Source organism: Accipiter gentilis, chromosome W (genome assembly GCF_929443795.1).
Source record: "Accipiter gentilis chromosome W, bAccGen1.1, whole genome shotgun sequence".
Lineage (NCBI taxonomy): Eukaryota > Metazoa > Chordata > Aves > Accipitriformes > Accipitridae > Astur > Astur gentilis.
The window spans coordinates 26467678-26488689 of NC_064918.1; the positions used below are offsets into that span (position 1 = coordinate 26467678).

At 45.0% G+C, this 21012-nt stretch overlaps 1 protein-coding gene across 5 annotated transcripts in view; it reads right to left on the reverse strand.

The window, feature by feature from the left end:
- The window catches only part of LOC126035455 (E3 ubiquitin-protein ligase RNF38-like), a 229360-nt gene that overhangs the window by 16952 nt on the left and 191396 nt on the right, over positions 1-21012 (reverse strand). For all 5 annotated transcript variants that reach the window (XM_049794063.1, XM_049794060.1, XM_049794059.1 and 2 more), the window contains 4 exons: positions 16631-16801; positions 10777-10938; positions 9524-9630; positions 1957-2041 (listed from right to left, as the gene is read on the reverse strand). In XM_049794063.1, coding sequence (XP_049650020.1) covers positions 1957-2041; positions 9524-9630; positions 10777-10938; positions 16631-16801 — 525 coding nt within the window. The remainder of the gene's footprint in view (positions 1-1956; positions 2042-9523; positions 9631-10776; positions 10939-16630; positions 16802-21012) is intronic.

Consider the following 21012-nt stretch of genomic DNA (forward strand, 5'->3'; position numbering starts at 1 on the left):
GGACACCTTCTGACTCCCATTCCACTTCTTGGGCTAACTGAATTGAGACATGGAGATTTTATGCTGAACTTTTGGAAACAAAGGCATGACATCAAACTGAATAGAGACACTTTCTGATTAAATTTTGTACTCGTTCATACAGGTAGAACACTGTACCTAAGTGCTCCTCATGTAAATAATTTCTGCTCCCTCATGAGGGGCTTCAGAAAAGCATCAGTATCAACTTGATAGAGAGCCAAAACACAGAATTTAAGAGATGTGATGAAAGATGCAAAGAGTACAGATACTCAAATAGCCCAAAACCTGGAGCCCAACATGCCAGCTACAATATGATGCTCCTTTTAACTAGCACAAGAGGCATTATAGGAGAGCTTGTCATTACACTGTAAATCATAGGATCATTTAGGTTGGAAAAGACCTTCAAGATCATTGAGTCCAACCATCATCCATGTCCACTAAACCATGTCCTGAAGTGCCTTGTCTACGCACTTTTTTAATACCTCCAGGGATAGTGACTTAACCACTTCCCTGGGCAGCCTGTTCCAATGCCTGACAACCCTTTCAGTAAAGAACTATTTCCTAATATCCAACCTAAACCCCCCCTGCTGCAACTTGAGGCCATTTCCTCTTGTCCTATCTCCAGCCACCTGACAGAAGAGACCAGCACCCACCTCACTACAACCCCCCTTCAGGTAGTTGTAGAGAGTGATAAGGTCTCCCCTCAGCCTCCTTTTCTCCAGACTAAACAACCCCAGTTCCCTCAGCTGCTCCTCATAAGACTTGTGCTCCAGGCCCCTCACCAACCTGGTTGCCCTTCTCTGGACACGCTCCAACACCTCAATGTCTTTCCTGTAGTGAGGGGCCCAAAACTGAACACAGTACTCAAGGTGCAGCCTCACCAGTGCCGAGTACAGGGGGACGATCACCTCGCTGCTCCTGCTGGTCACACTATTTCTGATGCAGGCCAGGATGCCGCTGGTCTTCCTGGCCACCTGGGCACACTGCTGGCTCATATTCAGCTGGCTGTCAACCAGCACCCCCAGATCTTTCTCTGCCGGGCAGCTTTCCAGCCACTCTTCCCCAAGCCTATAGCGCTGCATGGAGCTGTTGTGACTGAATTGCAGGACCTGGCACTTGGCCTTGTTGAACGTCATACAATTGGCCTCAGCCCATTGATCCAACCTGTCCAGATCCCTCTGTAGAGCCTTCCTACCCTCCAGCAGATCAACCCTCCCTCCCAACTTGGTGTTGTCTGCAAACTTGCTGAGGGTGCACTCGATCCCTTCATCCAGCTCACTGATGCTATGCAAATGCATAAATACACAACTCTGAGCAGAAGCAAGGAGAAATAGATACATGAGGAGGGGTAGGCAGTAGCTGAGGTTTTCTGAACAGAATTTGATGGGAATCCAACAGACTGAGAAGCAGCAAGGACAAGAGCTGGGATCAGCCCTCAGTTATCTAAGACACCACTGACATTTTATTTCAAAATATGTGACTTGCTGTAGTCTCCTTATTGTCAAGAGAAAATATATATTAAGAGATTCTTGCCAACATCACATTTACCTGAATTCATCCTATAATATTAACACTAATCTGTAAGCATAAAAAAGCACTAAGTTATAGCATATTCAAAAGAATAGGATATTTATGCTCAATATTTAAAAATCAAGCAAAATGCAAAAAAAAAAGAGTCACATCTAGAATGGAAAGTTGAGGAATTTAACCATTGCTAATCTGAAAGGATACATTCTGGAGAAAGGAAATAGATACAAAATAAGAGTGTTTCTAACATCCAGTGTTAGAAACTAGTATGAAAAAAACATTTCTAGATTCTCTCTTCATAAACATTAAATTTATTTAATCCCATTTTTGTCTTTGAAAAGCAAAACACCATTTAAGTTCATGTATTGAGTTAACCTCTGCTCCTCATGAATTTGTACTTCACACACCAACCTCATAGTTTTCTACCTCTCCATCTTCCACGTCCAACTCAAAACTGAAAGCTGGTCCAACTACAGGTGGCACTGGAAGCACTGATCTGCCAGAAGAACAAACAACATTAAGACTCAACATCTTCCTGAAGGAAAGCATGCAAACATATGGCAGAGGTAGAGTTATGTTATTGATCCTTCTTAAATCAACAAATTCTAAGAATCATTAAAAAGGTTAAATTAAAAATTAAGAATTAAAATTCAAAGTAAAGGAGTCCAAGTGTCCTGGTTTTGGCTGGGATAGAGTTAATTTTCTTCCTAGTAGCTGGTATAGTGTTATGTTTTGGCTTTAGTATGAGAAGAATGTTGATAACACACTGATGTTTTCAGTTGTTGCTAAGTAATGCTTAATCTAAAGTCAAGGATTTATCAGCTTCTCGTGCCCAGAGAGCAAGAAGGCTGGAGGGGCACAAGAAGTTGGGAGGGGACACAGCCAGGGCAGCTGACCCAAACTGACCAAAGGGATATTCCATACCATGTGACGTCATGCCTAGTATATGAACTGGGGGGACTTGGCCTTGGGGGGTCAGATCGATGCTCGGGAACTAAATGGGCGTCATTTGGCAAGTGGTGAGCAATTGCATTGTGCATCACTTGTTTTGTATATTGCAATTAATTTATTATTATTGTAGTTTTATTATTAATGTAATTTTTTTTCTTTTCTGTCCTATTAAACTGTCTTTATCTCAACCCACGAGTTTAACTTTTTTTCCGATTCTCTCCCCCATCCCAGTGGGTGGAGGGAGTGAGCGAGTGGCTGTGTGGTGCTTAGTTGCCAGCTGGGGTTAAACCACAACACAAAGGAAAGCTAATTGTGCCACTCTTTGATACTCATTGCATTGTATTTTTAAATTGCATGTATATTGCTATGACAACTCATACTTACAGTAAGGCTCAGTGTTATTACAGTAATTAATCTCTTGATAGCTTGCATCACAGAGTTAATATTAATATTGAACAGTTTCTGGTTTTAAATTTGACTTATTTAAATAGATAGAATATCAACAAAGATAAATAACACAAATTCACTTAGCTCCCCAATACAAAAACATTCAAGCACTCAATTAGAATAGAATAGTTCAGTTGGAAGGGACTGTATTGGTTTTGTGTGGCAAGGTTTTGGTAGCGGGGGGGGGGTTACAGGGGGTGGCTTCTGTAAGAAGCTGCTGGAAGCTTCCCCTGTGTTCGAGAGAGCCCATACCAGCCGGCTCTAAGACGGACCCACCGCCGGCCAAGGCCGAGCCAATCAGTGATAGTGGTAACGCCTCTGTGATAACATTTTTAAGAAGCGAAAAAAGCTGGGACGGGGAGAAAACAGCCGCTGGAGAGAGGAGTGAGAACATGTAAGAGAAACAAGCCTGCGGACACCAAGGTCAGTGAAGAAGGAGGGGGAGGACATGCTCCAGGCGCCAGAGCGAAGATTCCCCTGCAGCCCGTGGTGAAGACCCTGGTGAGGCAGGCTGTCCCCCTGCAGTCCAGGGAGGTCCACGGTGGAGCAGATATCCACCTGTAGCCCGTGGAGGACCCCACGCCGGAGCAGGTGGGTTCCCGAAGGAGGCTGTGACCCCGTGGGAACCCCGCACTGGAGCAGGTTCCTGGCAGGACCTGCGGATCTGTGGAGAGAGGAGCCCACAGAGCAGGTTTTCTGGCAGGACTTGTGACCCCGTGGGGGACCCACGCTGGAGCAGTGTGCTCCTGAAGGACTGCACACCATGGAAAGGACCCATGCTGGAGCAGTTCGTGAAGAACTGCAGCCCGTGGGAATGGCCCACGTTGGAGAAGTTCGTGGAGGACTGTCTCCCGTGGGTGGGACCCCACGCTGGAGCAGGGGAAGAGTGTGATGAGCCCTCCCCCTGAGGAGGATTAGCAGCAGAAAATAACGTGTGATGACCGTAAACCCCATCCCTGTCCCCCTTGTGCCGCTGCGGGGGCTTGGTGAAGAAATCTGGGAGTGAAGTTGTGCCCGGGAAGAAGTGAGGGGTGGAGGGAAGGTGTTCTGAGATTTGGTTTTATTTCTCATTACCTCGCTCTGGTTGATTTGTAATGAATTGATCTAATTTTCCCCAAGCTGAGTCTGTTTTGCCCGTGACGGTAATTAGTGAATGATCTCTCCTGTCCTTATCTCGACCCGCAAGCTTTTTGTTATATTTTTCTCTCCCCTGTCCAGCTGAGGATGGGGGAGTGATAGAACGGCTTTAGTGGGAACCTGGCGTCCAGCCAGGGTCAACCCATCACAGTCTTTTTTGGTGGAGAATGCGGGCAATGTGAGGAATTTGAGTTAAGGATAGTAACTGAGAGAGGTAACGGGCAAAACATGGACTGAACGCAGGTAGAGAGTTAAGAGCTGCTCGATGAGTGGGTAGTTTTTATTGTTGTAATTGTGGTGAAGGGATGAGGGGTGGATTGTGTGTAAATTGTCCACTTCTTGTGGGTTTTGTGATGATATTATTTTGATTCTGGTGTGGGGAATTCTTTTTGTTGATGTGAGTGAAGATTTTGTGTGATGAAATTAGATTTTAATGATAGTTCTTAAAAATGTTATGCACAGAGGTGAGGGGTGGAATGTATTGGTTTTGTGTGGCAAGGTTTTGGTAGCGGGGGGGGGGGGGGTTACAGGGGTGGCTTCTGTAAGAAGCTGCTGGAAGCTTCCCCTGTGTTCGAGAGAGCCCATACCATCTGGCTCTAAGACGGACCCACCGCTGGCCAAGGCCGAGCCAATCAGTGATAGTGGTAACGCCTCTGTGATAACATTTTTAAGAAGCGAAAAAAGCTGGGACGGGGAGAAAACAGCCGCTGGAGAGAGGAGTGAGAACATGTAAGAGAAACAAGCCTGCGGACACCAAGGTCAGTGAAGAAGGAGGGGGAGGACATGCTCCAGGCGCCAGAGCGAAGATTCCCCTGCAGCCCGTGGTGAAGACCCTGGTGAGGCAGGCTGTCCCCCTGCAGTCCAGGGAGGTCCACGGTGGAGCAGATATCCACCTGTAGCCCGTGGAGGACCCCACGCCGGAGCAGGTGGGTTCCCGAAGGAGGCTGTGACCCCGTGGGAACCCCGCGCTGGAGCAGGTTCCTGGCAGGACCTGCGGATCTGTGGAGAGAGGAGCCCACAGAGCAGGTTTTCTGGCAGGACTTGTGACCCCGTGGGGGACCCACGCTGGAGCAGTGTGCTCCTGAAGGACTGCACACCATGGAAAGGACCCATGCTGGAGCAGTTCGTGAAGAACTGCAGCCCGTGGGAATGGCCCACGTTGGAGAAGTTCGTGGAGGACTGTCTCCTGTGGGTGGGACCCCACGCTGGAGCAGGGGAAGAGTGTGATGAGCCCTCCCCCTGAGGAGGAAGATTAGCAGCAGAAAATAACGTGTGATGACCGTAAACCCCATCCCCGTCCCCCTTGTGCCGCTGAGAGGGCTTGGTGGAGAAATCCGGGAGTGAAGTTGTGCCCAGGAAGAAGTGAGGGGTGGAGGGAAGGTGTTCTGAGATTTGGTTTTATTTCTCATTACCTCGCTCTGGTTGATTTGTAATGAATTGATCTAATTTTCCCCAAGCTGAGTCTGTTTTGCCTGTGACGGTAATTAGTGAATGATCTCTGCTGTCCTTATCTCGACCTGCAAACTGTTTTTTTATTTTTCTCTCCCCTGTCCAGCTGAGGAGGAGGGAGTGATAGAATGGCTTTAGTGGGCACCTGGCGTCCAGCCAGGGTCAACCCATCACAGGTACCCACAATGATCATCTAGTCCAAGTGCGTGACCACTTCAGGGCTGACCAAAACTTAAAGCATATCATTAAGGGCATTGTCTAGATGTCTCTTAAGCGCTGACAGGCATGGGGCATCGACCACCTCTCTAGGAAGCCTGTTACAGTGTTTGACCACCCTCTCCATTTAGAAATGTTTCCTAATGTCAATTCTGAACCTCCTCTGATGCAGCTTTGAGCCATTCCCACGCGTCCTGTCACTGGATACCAAGGAAAAGAGATCAGCACCTCCCTCTCCACTTCTCCTCCTCAAGAAGCTGTAGAGAGCAATGAGATCACCCCCTCAGTCTCCTTTTTGATAATACACATAACAAAGATAATTACAATATAGTACAGGACCAACTTCCATCAGACCCAAGTATACATTTTGTCATAGTTTAAGCCCAGACAGTAACAAAGCACCATGAAGCCGCTCGCTCATTCATGCTCCCCAGCTCCTATGGGATGGGGAGGAGAAAATATAAAGAAAAGCTCGTGGGTTGAGACAAGGACAGGGAGGGATCACTCACCACTTATGGTCACGGGCAAAAAAACAGGCTCAACTTGGGGAAGAAACAAAATCAATTTCATTTACTACCAATGAAATCAAAGCAAGGATAATGGGAAGTAAAACCAAATCTTAAACCACCTTCCCCCTACCTCTCCCTCCTTCCCGGCTCAACTCCACTCCCAGTTTTCTCTACCTCCTCCCCCTGGTGGCGCAGAGGGACAGGGGATGGGGGTTGTGGTCAGTTTGCCACACATTGTCTCTGCTGCTCCTTCCTCCTCAGGGGGAGGAATCCTCACTCTTCCCCTGCTCCACCTTGGGGCCCCTCCCATGGGAGACAGTCCATCACCAAATTCTCCAACGTGAGTCCTTCCCATGGGCTGCAGTCCTTCACGAACTTTTCCAGCATGGGTCCTTTCCACGGGCCGCAGATCTTCAGGCACAGAGTGCTCCAGAGTGGGCTTTCCCATGGAGTCATGGCCATCTTCGGGGGCATCCACATGCTCCGGCATGGGGTCCTCCATGGGCTGCAAGTGGGCATCTGCTCCACTGTTCACCTCCATGGGCTGCAGGGGGGACAGCCTGCCATCTCACCATGGGCTGCAGGGGAATCACCTCCAGTGCCCCTCCTCCCCCTCCTTCTTCACTAACCTTGGTATCTGCATAGGTGTTTCTCTCACATTCTGATCTCCTCCCTCACTGTAGGTTCCCCTTCTTAAATATGTTCTCCCACAGGCACTACCGCTGTTGCTGATTGGGTCGGCCTTGGCCAGAGATGGGTCCAACTTGGAGCTGGGGAAGCTTCTAGCAGCTTCTCACAGGAGCCACCCCTGCAGCCCCTCCCCTGCAACCAAAAACCCAAAACATTCCACCTCTCACATCTGCGGATCACATATTTAAGAATTATCACTAAACCCACAAACTTCACTCACATCAACAAAAAAAAAAGACTTCCACACAACAAAATTAAAATAACATCATCACAATACCAAACAGAAGTGGACAATATACATACAATCTACCCCCTCGTCCCTCCACCAAAATTACAACAACCGAAATTCCCAGGGGTATTTCACTAACATTGTTCAGTCTGTGTTTTGCCCGTTACCTCTCCTAATTATTACTATCCTTATACCTCAAATTGTTTCTCGTGCCCCACGCTGGGCACCACAAAGGACTGTTGCAGCTTAGGCCCAGCCGGTAACAAAGCATCACAAAGCCACTCACTCACTCCTCCCCCCCAGCCCCTGTGGGATGAGGAGAACATATAAAGAAAAGCTTGTGGGTCGAAACAAGGACAGGGAGGGATCACTCACCACTTATGGTCACAGGCAAAAGACAGGCTCAACTTGGGGAAGAAACAAAATCAATTTAATTTACGACCAATGAAATCAAAACAAGAATATTAGGAAGTAAAATCAAACCTTAGAACACCTTCCCCCCACCCCTCCCTCCTACCCAGCTCATATCCACTCCCAGTTTTCCCTACCTCCTCCCCTCATGCAGCACAGTGGGACAGGGGATGGGGGTTGTGGTCAGCTCGCCACACATTGTGTCTGCTGCTCCTTCCTCCTCAGGGGGAGGAATCCTCACTCTTCCCCTGCTCCACCTTGGGGCCCCTCCCATGGGAGACAGTCCGTCACCAAATTCTCCAACGTGAGTCCTTCCCATGGGCTGCAGTCCTTCACGAACTTTTCCAGCATGGGTCCTTTCCGTGGGCCGCAGATCTTCAGACTGCTCCAGCATGGGCTTTCCCATGGAGTCATGGCCATCTTCGGGGGCATCCACATGCTCCAGTGTGGGGTCCTCCATGGGCTGCAAGTGGGTATTTGCTCCACCATTCACCACCATGGGCTGCAGGGGGACAGCCTGCTGTCTCACCACGGGCTACAGGGGCATCACCTCCGGCTCACCTCCTCCCCCTCCTTCTTCACTGACCTTGGTATCTGCATAGGTGTTTCTCTCACATTCTGATCCCCTCCCCCACTGTAGGTTCCCCTTCTTAAATATGTTCTCCCACAGGCACTACCGCTGTTGCTGATTGGGTTGGCCTTGGCCAGAGGCAGGTCTAACTTGGAGCTGGGGAAGCTTCTAGCAGCTTCTCACAGGAGCCACCCCTGCAGCCCCTCCCCTGCTACCAAAAACCCTGCCACACAAACCCAAACACATTTCCATATAACATGAATTTGGCCAGAGAAGAACCTCTTCAGATATAAAGGCAAGAGTGCACTATTTTTCTGTTTTTTTCTTTTAAGTTAAAAAAGCATCGCCATCCCATGATAGTAATATGGGTCAAAGTTTAATGCACAACCATAGAAATAAGAAATCCACAGCACTATGAATGTCATCTAATTAAATTAATCGGGAATGATTGTGACATTGTCCATGAGTAGATAGACAAGCGTCTATAACATCAGAACAGACTTTGTCTGAATGCATAATGCAAAGTTTAACAACTTCACTGAATTGTATATCCTGGTGCTATTTCGATCCAAGTCAAACTGCAGAGGTAGAAACTATACATGTTGCAGCAAAACAACAAATGACAAAGTTGGATTATCTCCCTGTCAATGACACCTTTAAAATAAATCCTCATTTTCTAAGCATTTTGTATTAATTTCAAAAACAGAACCTACAAAGAACAATAAATTCCATGTCACACATCTAAACTACCGCAGATGGGATCTACTTTAAAAGGTTACTGATAATCCCTTAATGTTACTTCTCCCATCTCTTCTCTTCCTTAAATGGTTAATCAGGTGCAGAAGTTCAAAAGCTGTAATAGATTATCAGTTTGGAAGAAAGAAACCCCCCAAACCGAAAAACACACCCACACCCAGAAGACTCTTCTCATTATGCTTCAGTAATTAATTAAGAGTAAATTGGTTTGGGGTTTTTTTTTTGGTAAGGACTGTTAGATCTTTATCCTACATAAGTAGACTTTAGGATGTAACCACGGGTATAACTCATAACTATTATCTAAGAATCAAGTGTAACCATTCTACATTGAACATCTTTAATGAGATTTCAACAGAAAGAAGAGGCATAGCAGATTCAAAAACTACATTATCATCAAACTTTTCACTTGTACTTTTTTTTTCCTTGCTCAGGTATGTATGCTGCTCAAATAGACTGGAAACTTTAAATATAACTACAAGTTTTCTTATTCCTTGGGATTGTCTGAACTGTCTGTACACTGTGGTAGAGCCCAAACATGAAAAAACATTGAGGGCATCAACTAGCTTACAGAGTTATTTAGTAGTCTACGAGTACAATGTGCTTTGGACTTACAGCACATATGGTAATAGGCTGGGATGGTACGAGTGTGGTGGTATTGGTTGCTGTGATCGGTATCTACTGCGCCCTGCGAGTCTTCGAGGCATAAAAGGTGGGTAAGGCTGTAAAAAGGAAGAAAAACTTCAATTTCTTTTGGTCTTATTTAATAATGAAATTAAATGAAAAGTGAATGTTGAAATACATTTTAAATAAGGCATTATCCAAAAAAATACAGCCCTGTCCACGTAAAAAATACCAGCGTTTTCAAACAATTGTTTTGACCAACAAATCTCATCAGTAATATGCAATTATACTATCCTGCAGGAAAAAAAGTAACAATGCTAACCAGAAACCCTTGCAAGCATTTTGTAATAAGCATTCTGTAAGGCTTAGCCTATATATAGGATGGTTTGGATAGGCAGGACTTGAATTGGTGAACATGCTGCAAACTAAAAGCTGAGGGCTTTTGACCTGGCACAATGTGCTGGCTTGTGCAGCTGGTTGGGTGGGAATGAGAGTTTTAAACAACATATATAGGAGTTCTTTCACTGGTATAGGCCAAATATCCATTAGGGGGCACTGCTCGGATGCACCACAGCAAAACCACCTAAAATAAAGAGCAAGGTTTAAAATGAATAAATGAAGAAATCACATTCAGAGTTGGGCTCAATTACATTCACTTTTGGGAGGAGGGGCTGTAGCCTTTCAACTGCATACACATATAGTGCCTAAAGAGACATTCAAGTTTACAGCTTCAACACATTCTTTCCATAGGAGAAAAAGACTATTTTCCTGTTTCGATTTGCATGCAAAGCTCTTTAGTTTATTTACATAAGTCCTCAATATGACTGTTTAAAACATCTTGCACTGTCTACTAAAATGGGAGCAGGTAAAGAATTGTAACTTAGACATAAATTGTATTTTTCTAAAAATACTCAGTAGTGAAAAAAAATGTTAGCAGATTTTTAGAACCAAAATTTACACACCACTACTGAAATTTTATTCAGAGGACTTGAGACATTTACTTTTATGAAAAAAGATTGCTCAAAGATTTTGTTAGCGTGTTTTCATTCTTCCATGTTTGAGCCCTCAGACTATATGAAGTAAGTCTAACCCTAAAAAACAACCATCCTGACTTTCCACAGCTGCAGCCACTAATGAAATTCAATTGCAAAAATGCCATTTTTCAACAAAATGGTTATAATTTTGAGCAAAGATCAAGAACTTGAACTCAGCATGCATGAGGATGTACAAAAAGCAATACTTACAACTCCAAATGAAACCTCTTGGTGTAAAGGATCATGGGTTAAGAATTGGATAGGAGCTGAGGAAGTCAATGTTGGTGGATGAGTTGATGGAGGGTAGGTAAAGCTCCCTATAGGAAGATGTTCTCCAAGCAGTTCTACTTCATTCTCTATCCTTTGAAGTGGCTAAAAGAAACATAGGGTTTGTTGTATTAATAGAAAACCATTTTTTAAAATTTATTTTTTAACACCAAAAACCCACAACTTCAATTGTATATTCTGAGGAGTTGTGGAAATTTTATGGAGTTGTACTGGGTATATGTGGCAAGGTTTTGCGGGGGGGGCGGGCCTGCAGGGGTAGCCTCTGTGGGAAGAGGTAAGAGGCTGCCTTGTACCAGACACAGCTGGTTCCAGCTGGCTTGACAATGGACCCACTGCAGGCCAAAGCTGAGCCAATCAGCAGTGTTGGTGGTGCCTCTGAGAAAGCCTATTTAAGAAAGGGCCAAAAAAAAGCTGGATGGAGAGTAGGAAAAAACCAAAAAAGAGTGAGAAACAGCAGAGGGAACACCAAGGTCAGAGAAGGATGAGGAAGAGGTGCTCTATGGCACCAGAGCAGATATTTTCTGCAGCCCATGGAGGACCCACTCTGGAACAGATTGATATTTCCCAAAGGAGCTGTGGCCATTGAGAACCCATGCCAGAGCAGATTTTCCTGATAGGACTGCAGCCCTTGAAGAGCCCATGGCGTAGCAGAGGAAAGGTGTGAAAAGGGAGGTGCAGCAGAGAGTGAATGCTATATACTGACCATAACCTCCTACCCCTCCTCCCTCTTGTGCCACTTGGGCAGGGAGAGGAATGTGGAGAAGAAGAACTACTAGCAGTGGATGAGGCTTGAGTCAGGGATTGATTACTTGAGAGAACTTGACCCATACAAGTCCATGGGACCAGATGGACTACATCCAAGGGTGCTGAGAGAACTGGTCGATGTCTTTGCAAGGCTGCTCTCTATCATCTTTAAAAGGTTGTAGAGATCAGGGGGAGATCTCTGACAATTGGAGAAAGGCAAACATTGCATTCATCAACAAAAAAGGCCAAAAGGACGATCTGGGAAACTACAGGCCAGTCGACCTTCAGTCCCTGGGAAAATCATGGAGTGAGTCCTCTTGGAACATATTTCTGTGCACATGGAAGAGGGAACAGACAGCATGGTTATACCAAGGGAAAACTAACCAGATTGTCTAGTATGATAAGGTGACTGGATTTGTGGATGAGGGGAGAGCAGTGGATGTCATTTACCTTAACTTTAGCAAGGCTTTTGACACCATCTCCCACAATATTCTTGTAACCAAGTTTGGATGTTACAGTCTGGATGGGTGGACAACCAGATGGATAAAAAAATGTTTGGATGATCAGGCTTAGATCATAGTGGTTAATGGGTCATACTCTACCAAGATGCTGGTAACAAGTGGTATACCACAGGGACCTATCCTATTTAACAACATTATCAATCACCTGGAAGAGACAGAGTACTTGCTCATGAAGTCTACAGCTGATATCAAATTCAGGAGAACAGTCCATATACTGGAAGGTAGGGCTGCCATACAGCACGACGTGGACGGGCTGGAGAAATGGGCCAACAGGAATCTTATGATATTCAACAAGGACAAATCCCAAGTCCTGCACCTGGGAAGGAAGAACCCCTAGCAACAATCCAGGCTGGGGAATGACTGGCTGTGAAGCAGCTCTGCTGAAAAGGCCCTGGGGCCCTCGGTAGACAGCAAGCTGAACATGAGCCAACAGTGTGCCCTGGCAGCAAAGGTGGCTATCAGTATCTTGGGCTGTATTAACAAACACTAGCATAGCCAGTAGATTGAGTGAAATGATTATCCACCTTCTACTCAACACTTGTTAGACCTCATGTAGAATACTACATCCAGTTTTGGGCACCCAAATAAAAAAAAAAAAAGACATTGTTAAAGTAGAACAAGCTCTAAGGAGGCCCACCAAGACGGTCAGGGGACTGGAGCATTTGTCCTATTAGAAGAGCTTGAGGGAACCAGGCTTTTTCTGACAGGAGAAGAAAAGGCTTGGGGGAGGGGGGAAGGACACCTAACAGCAGCCTTCCAATACCTGCACAGATTTGATCAAGAAGATGGAGCCAGGCTCCTTACAGTGGTGCATGGTGGTAGGACAAGAGACAATGGGCATAAGTCAAAACAAAAGAGGCTCCAGCTAAATACAAAGAGAAGCTTTTTCACCATGAGGACAGTCAAGCAGTGGAACAGGAGCCTAGAGAGTTTGTGTAGTGTCGTGGTTTAACCCCAGCCAGCAACTAAGCACCACGCAGCCACTCACTCACTCCCCCCCATCCAGTGGGATGGGGGAGAAAATCAGGAAAAAGAAGTAAAACTCCTGGGTTGAGATAAGAACGGTTTAATAGAACAGAAAAGAAGAAACTAATAATGATAATGATAACACTAATAAAATGACAACAGTAGTAATAATAGGATTAGAATGTACAAATGATGCGCAGGGCAATTGCTCACCACCCGCCGACCGACACCCAGCTAGTCCCCGAGCGGCGATTCCCCACCCCCACTTCCCCGTTCCTATACTAGATGGGACGTCACATGGTATGGAATACACCGTTGGCCAGTTTGGGTCAGGTGCCCTGTCTGTGTCCTGTGCCAACTTCTTGTGCCCCTCCAGCTTTCTCGCTGGCTGGGCAGGAGAAGCTGAAAAATCCTTGACTATAGTCTAAACATTACTTAGCAACAACTGAAAACATCAGTGTTATCAACATTCTTCTCATACTGAACTCAAAACATAGCACTGTACCAGCTACTAGGAAGACAGTTAACTCTATCCCAGCTGAAACCAGGACATGTAGCCTCCATCCTTGGAGGTTTTCAAGACCCAACTGGAAAAAGCCCTGAGCACCCTCACCTGACCTCATAGCTGATCCTGTTTTGAACAGAAGATTGAACTAGAGACCTCCTGAGGTGTCTTCCAACCTGAATTATCCTGTGATCTTCTGATCCCTTTCATCAGACTGCATATATAAGGCAGCAACTGACTTCCTTAATAGAGATGTTCTCAAAGTGAAGAAAATAGTTCTACTTTACTACCATAAGGAATAATTGAAGGCACACTGATGTATGAAGAATTAAGATGTTTCTTACAAAAACAACTCGGCATTTCCCTGTGAAGCAAAAATCTTCATTATAAACACCATGATTTATACTTACAAATAATGTATTGCCATGTTTAGGCTAGATACATTATCTTGAAGCTATACTTTCACTATTAGGAAAGATCAATTCAAATCTCACCTCATTTTGGTCTCATTTTTCAGGAAAACCTTAACTCTACTATTTCACTAATTTGCACTTCTTTTCCCAGTACTGAATTCCACATGCTTCAAAACAGTCATATATGAAAGTCATCTTGTGGAAGAAAAGGAAAATGAAAATTGTTTCTCCATTCTGCTGAACAAACTTTAGTCAGCATTTTTAAGGCAATAATTCTTCTAGTAAGACTTGACAGCAAAAAATCAAGCTATTGAACAGAGCTAAAAGTTAGCAAGGGACCCTATTCCCGAAGCTAAATTATCAATCTAAGTTAAGAAAGAAGCACCGACATTTTCTGAGGGAAGACAACCTGATTACCAGAGAAAACTATGCAGAACAATTCCCCCATGACTATAATGAAATTATTACAATAGTTCTAACACACCTGACTATGGTGGTGCATTTCTTTCCCCCTCTCCAGGCTGATTTACGAACTTGGGGAGGCTCGCTAGGCCTTAGCAGAAATGTAATGAGTCGGGCAGTTAAGAGACCCTTGACTGTGCCAGGAACTCTTACACAGCTAAGACAGGGAGATACGCTGTGCATCTCAAGGACTCCTGCTACCTGGCGGAGGTGAGGGACCAGAGTAGAGATAGCCAGTTCTCATAACAGCCTGCAGCCAGTTCTTTCTCATAACAACCTTGAGACATTACAATCCTCCCCTGACAATCTTGGAGCATCCCGTATCTATGTTTTGAGTTATTCTCCAACAGCCTCGTAATTTTCCAGCACAGCTGGGATTCTAGAAATTTGTTGATGATGAAAGTCAATCATCTCTCGAACCTATAAACAGCAGTACTAAGTGAGGCCCTTTGAGCTCTCCTGGACTGCAGCAGGCTGTGACCAGCATCTCCCTCTGAGTGGGACACTTCTCAGAGCTCACAAACTTTCCCATTTGTAAAAATCAGAGGTCTGTCGCCAAAAGCCAACACGACCTGGGCTGATTCTCTTAACTCCTTGAGGCTCAGCCCTTCACCCATTGAGACAAATGCCAAAGCATTCGACGTGAGTATTTTCACTGACCTTGAGGGGAATTTTTAACAGGTATACCTCCTTTTTCTCTCTCTTTTATTCTCTTTCACTCTCTTTTTTATTCTCTTATATGTATTTCTCTTAGTGTCTTTATGCATGTGTGTGTACTAACTTGAATAGTCTATAGTGAGTAAGTTATAGCAAGTATATTATAAGATATTAAGTTATAGCAAGTACATTATAAAATATATTATAAGTTATTACTTTCAAATTTATACTTAAATTACTGTTGTGATTTTTATTCAACTGTGAATGAATTTTAGGCTGCTATTGCACTCATAATCCCTTTAGATACAAACTGTTGACCAAGTCTGGGACTAGGAGTCGATCCAGCCACACCTAGACTCCGACAGGAGTTTAGAAAGCAAGGGGGTTTTCTCTGAACCTCGTGACTCAACGGGAGGGTCTCCCTTACCCTTTCCCACATTCCCTTTTACCCTATTATTTTTTCGGTCCCTATATACATAAGTTTAGTTTGATTCTGATTTAATTTTCATGTGTGCATTTTATCCATGTACTAAGTAATAGAGCGAACCTTGCCAATGAATTCTGTGAGGTTGCACTTTTATACAAATTTCTATTAAATCATTTTTCTATTGCTAATACAATTGGAAGTGATTCTTTAAGCGATCTGAATCTCTCTCTCATTTTTAAATTCCCCCCTGCAACACTGACATTTAACATAGCAGTATTTGTTACTGCTCAAAACAATCTGAGCAGTATTTGTTAGTAGTACTGAAATTATTTTGTATTTCTGTATTAATGAAATATTGGTAGAGCTCTAAAGAAACAGGCACAAAGGTGCCTGGCAGAAGATTAGTAAGTGGAAATTACAAAATACAATTTTTTCCCTCGTGTCCAAAATAGCATCTTCTCTCATGTTTGCATAAGCCCTCTTATGAAGGCATTAACTTTTCAGCCAAGTTTGTTTAAGTGAAAAGAGTCAATATTTCCATAAGCAGGGGAGAAAAGAGGTTCCAGTAGGCCGTAGAAGGTTTACGTAATACTTTTCACACTAGTGTTCGGGGGGGATACAGTGGTCACTTTAAATAAACTGTGAATTAATGTGGTAGAAGCATGCAATAGAAATAATGCTTTGTGCTTTCTGGTGTCTCTGCAAAGTTTTTTTCTCTGAGACCACTGCTGCACTGCACTTAGGTCTCTATATTGTCTTTTACTTTCTGGAAGAACACCACCTGCAGAAGCAGTACATGAAGCAAACTTATCTCAGACTGACAGGAGTACCGGCCTCCAGGGAAACAGAGTGGGCAACAGCTGAAGAAATCTTAAGAGAATCAAAATTAATTTCAAAACAATACTTTTTTAATTTTCTTCAGACTAAGTCTTGCTCAGGTAGCACTACTACAAAACCCTATTACTTACTCTAAATCAGATCCATTTTTTCTCTCAACCAGAATGTTATTAGAAGGACGAGAGCATTATTTGCTGATCAACCCCCAAATATTTTAGGAGAGGTGATAAAAAGCATTACTTACTGAACGTGACTGCTGTGCTTGGAAGGGAACAAATTGCCCTTGAGGTGGCAGGTGAGACGGGTGATGCGGAGAGAGGTGAGGAGGATGCAAAAGGAATGGGTCGTTAGAAATCAGAGGTGGGAATGCTGCATATGGTACTGGTAGATGTTGGACTGAGCACGCCTGAAGCATCTGAAAGAAAATGAAGATTTTTACATCTAGAGTGAAAGGAGATTATTAAAAGAAAGCAGTCCACTTACCCTTAGCTTACAAATACAAATCACACAATAATTAATTCAGAAACTCAATGAACAGTGATTCTAGTACAGAACAGGGTCTAGAAGTGTGATGCTACCAGCTACACTTGCAAGGTGCAAAGAGCCTTTTACTTCAGATGAAGTCAGTAGGAGTTGGGGGTGTTCACTCTGCATTATCAGGCACAGGCTCCCAAGGGAGGGAGCAGGTTTACTTACCATAGTAGCTTCTATTCTTCCCATATATTACATTTACAGACACATGCCAAGAAAAAAATCACTAGTTGGAACTGAAGGACTCCTAAATGTCAGATTGTGCCCTAAACAACTCTGTTGCCTGAAGTTGGGCCCCTTCTCTTCCTTCCCCTCTTGCTGGTACCTGCTGTCCCTTTCTCCTCTGTCCTGGGACTTTGAGGTGATCTGCTGAAAGAAAATGGCATCCATCTGCCACAACTACAAGGCTGTGGCTGTAATCCAAACAGAAACACTACAGCCTACGTATGCTGACGTCTCCCCGCAAACAGACCTCCCAAGGATCGATAGAGCTGTCCAGACCTCAGGCTGCATGGAGCTCCAGTATCTGGAAGTCGCCCTAGCACCTGAAGGCAGTGGTAGATGTCATAGCTGCACAAGAGTGCCCAGTTGGAAGAACTCTTCAGACAAGTAGCTATGTAACAAGAGGAGCTCAACAGGCAGCACAGTATCTGGGAATGTGAGCAGGAGATTGATGTGTGGTATTGTGCACTGTCCCAGACTGAGTGATAGCCCTGCCTTAAGGCTGTGCAAGGGGAAGGTAAGTGGAGTGACTACATCAGTGGACAAGGGAAGAGCTACAGATGTCATCTATCTGGAATTCTTCAAGGTCTTTGACAGAGTTCCCCCACAACATCCTCCTCTCTAAATTGGAGAGATATGAATTTGATGGATGGACTATTTGGTGGATGAGGAATTGGTTAGATAGTCGAATCTAGAGGGTAGTGGTAAATGGCTCAATGTCCAGATGGAGATCAGTGACGAGTGGTGACCCTCATGGGTCTGTATTGGGACCAGTACTGTTTAATATCTTCATCAATGACATAGACAGTGAGATCGAGTGCACCCTCAGCAAATTTGTAGATTACACCTAGCTGAGTGGTGTGGTTGACATGCCTGAGGGATGGGATGCCATCCAGAGGGCCCTTGACAGGCTGGAGAAGTGGGCCCGTGTGAACCTCATGAAGTTCAACAAGGCCAAGTGCAAGGTCCTGCACCTGGGTCGGGGCAATCCCCAGGTATCAGTACAGGCTGGGGGATGAAGGGATTGAGAGCAGCCCTGCTGAGAAGGACTTAGGGGTACTGGGGGATGAAAAGCTGGACATGAGCCAGCAACATGCGCTCACAGCCCAGAAGGCCAACTGTATCCTGGACTGCATACAAAGAAGCGTGGCCAGCAGGTTGAGGGAGGTGATTCTCCCCCTCTACTCCATTCTCGTGAGACCCCACCTGGAGTACTGCATCAAGCTCTGGAGTCCTCAATACAGGAAAGACATGGACCTGTTGGAGTGGATCCAGAGGAGGGCCACGAAGATGATCAGAGGGTTGGAACACCTCTCCTATGAAGAAAGGCTGACAGAGTTGGGGTTGTCCAGCCTGGAGAAGAGAAGGCTCCGGGGACACCTGATTGCAACTATTAAATACTTAAAGGGGGCTTATAAGAAAGATGGGGACAGACTTTTTAGTAGGGCCTGTAGCAATAGGACAAGGGGTAATGGTTTTAAACTAAAAGAGGGTAGATTCAGACTAGATATAAGGAAGACATTTTTTATGATGATGGTGCTGAGACACTGGAACAGGTTGCCCAGAGAGGCTGTAGATGTCCCATCCCTGGAAACATTCAAGGTCAGGTTGGTCAGCAACTCCAGGCATCCTTCAGGAAAACTGGGGCCATCTCCAGATATGAGTACCATCTCTGCTCTACTGGGCAGCAGCTGGAGGTAGGAGGCTGCCTGGAGAAGTTGAGTTCTGTGACTAGATTTTCTAGTTCAGTCATGAGCTCTCAGTAATGCTGAGGTGTTACAAAGGAGCTGTAATCCAATTGTGACTTGGTAAGGAAGCAGGTTCAAAAATATTGGAGAACTCTTTCTTGGTCAATAAGGATGATTGTTGCACTAGTCATCTCTGGCCTTCCCTCCCTGTGTGTGAAGTATCTGGAGGGTTTAATCCTTTGTCTTGGTTTAACCCCAGCCAGCAACTAAGGACCACGCAGCTGCTCACTCACTTCCCCCCTGCCCAGTGGAATGGGGGAGAGAACTGAAAAAAAAAAAAGTAAAACTCGTGGGTTGAGATAAGGACAGTTTAATAGAACAGAAAAGAAGAAACTAATAATGATGATGATAACAATACTAAAATGACAATAGTAATAATAAAAGCATTGGAATATACAAGTGATGCACAATACAATTGCTCACCACCTGATGACCGATGCCCAGTTAGTCCCCGAGCGGTGATTCCCCCCAGCCCCACTCCCCCCAGTTTATATACTAGATGTGACGTTACATGGTATGGAATACCCCTTTGGCCACTTTGGGAGCTGCCCTGGCTGTGTCCCCTCCCAATTTCTTGTGTTCCTCCAGCCTTCTTGCTGGCTGGGCAGGAGAAGCTGAAAAATCCTTGACTTAGTATAAACACTACTTAGCAACAACTGAAAACATCAGTGTGTTATCAACATTCTTCACATACTAAAGCCAAAACACAACACTATACCAGCTCCTAGGAAGACAATTAACTCTAACCCAGCTGAAACCAGCACATCCTTTCATCAGAGGCACACGAATCTGTAGGCTTGAGGTGGGGACCTGGGTTCAAGTCCTACAGATACTGTCTGTAGAGTCTGCACTTATGGATCCTTTGAGGTTGAAGCAATAATTACAGGATATCACAGCTTGAGTCCTGCATTACTGTAGAATTATAAAATAAGGGGGGTTTAGGTTGGAAGGGAGAACAGGAAGCCATCTAATCTAACTCTCCACTCAGAGAAGGATGATCACAGAATCATAGAATAATTTAGGTTAGAAGGAACTTCTGTAAGTCATCTGGTCAACCCCTCTGCTCAAAGCAGGCCAAATTAGATCAGGTTGCTTGTAGACTTGTCCAGCTGCGTTTTTAATATCTCCAAGAATGGAGATTCCACCACCTGTCTGGGCAATCTCTTCCGATATTTCGCCAACCTCATGATGGAAAGAGTTTTTCCTTCTATCTAATAGGAATTTCTCATGTTCCAACTTGTGCCCATTACCTCTTGTTCTATCACTGTGCACCTTTGAGAAGAGTCTGGCTCCATCTTCTCTATACCCTCCCATTAGATAGTTGTAGGCAGTAATAAGATAACCCATCCCCTTTGCCTTCTGTGTTTAGGAAAAAAAAAAAAAAAAAGAAAAAAAAATAGTTCTTGGTCTCTTCTTGTATGCCGTGGGCTCTAGCCCCCTGATCATCTTGGTGTTCCTCTACTGGATTTGTTTCAGTATTTTCAATGTCTGTCTTGTAATGAGGAGCTCCAAACTGCACACAGTACTCCAGATGTAGACTCAGAAGTACCAAATAGAGGAGAATAATCACTTCCCTCACCCTGCTGGCTACATTCTTGCCAGTACAGCCCATTATTTGGTTGGCCGCCTTTGCTGCAGGGGCATACTGCTGACTTATTGTGGTGGGTTAACCCTGGCTGGATGCCAGGTGCCCACTGTCTATCACTCCCCCTCCTCATCTGGACAGGGGAGAGAAAATATAACAAAGGGCTCATGGGTCGAGATAAGGACAGGGAGAGATCACTCAACCAATTACCATCACGGGCAAAACAGACTCAGTTTGGGGAAAATTAACTCAATTTATTACCAATCAACCAGAGTAGGGTAATGAGAAATAAAAACAAATCTCAGAACACCTTCCCTCCACCCCTCCCTTCTTCCCGGGCACAACTTCACTCCCGGATTCTCTACCAAGCCCCCACAGGGGGATGGGGATGGGGTTTACAGTCAGTTCATCACACGTTATTTTCTGCTGCTTCATCCTCCTCAGGGGGAGGACTCATCACACTCTCACACTCTTCCCCTGCTCCAGCGTGGGGTCCCTCCCACGGGCTGCAGTTCTTCACAAACTGCTCCAGCATGGGTC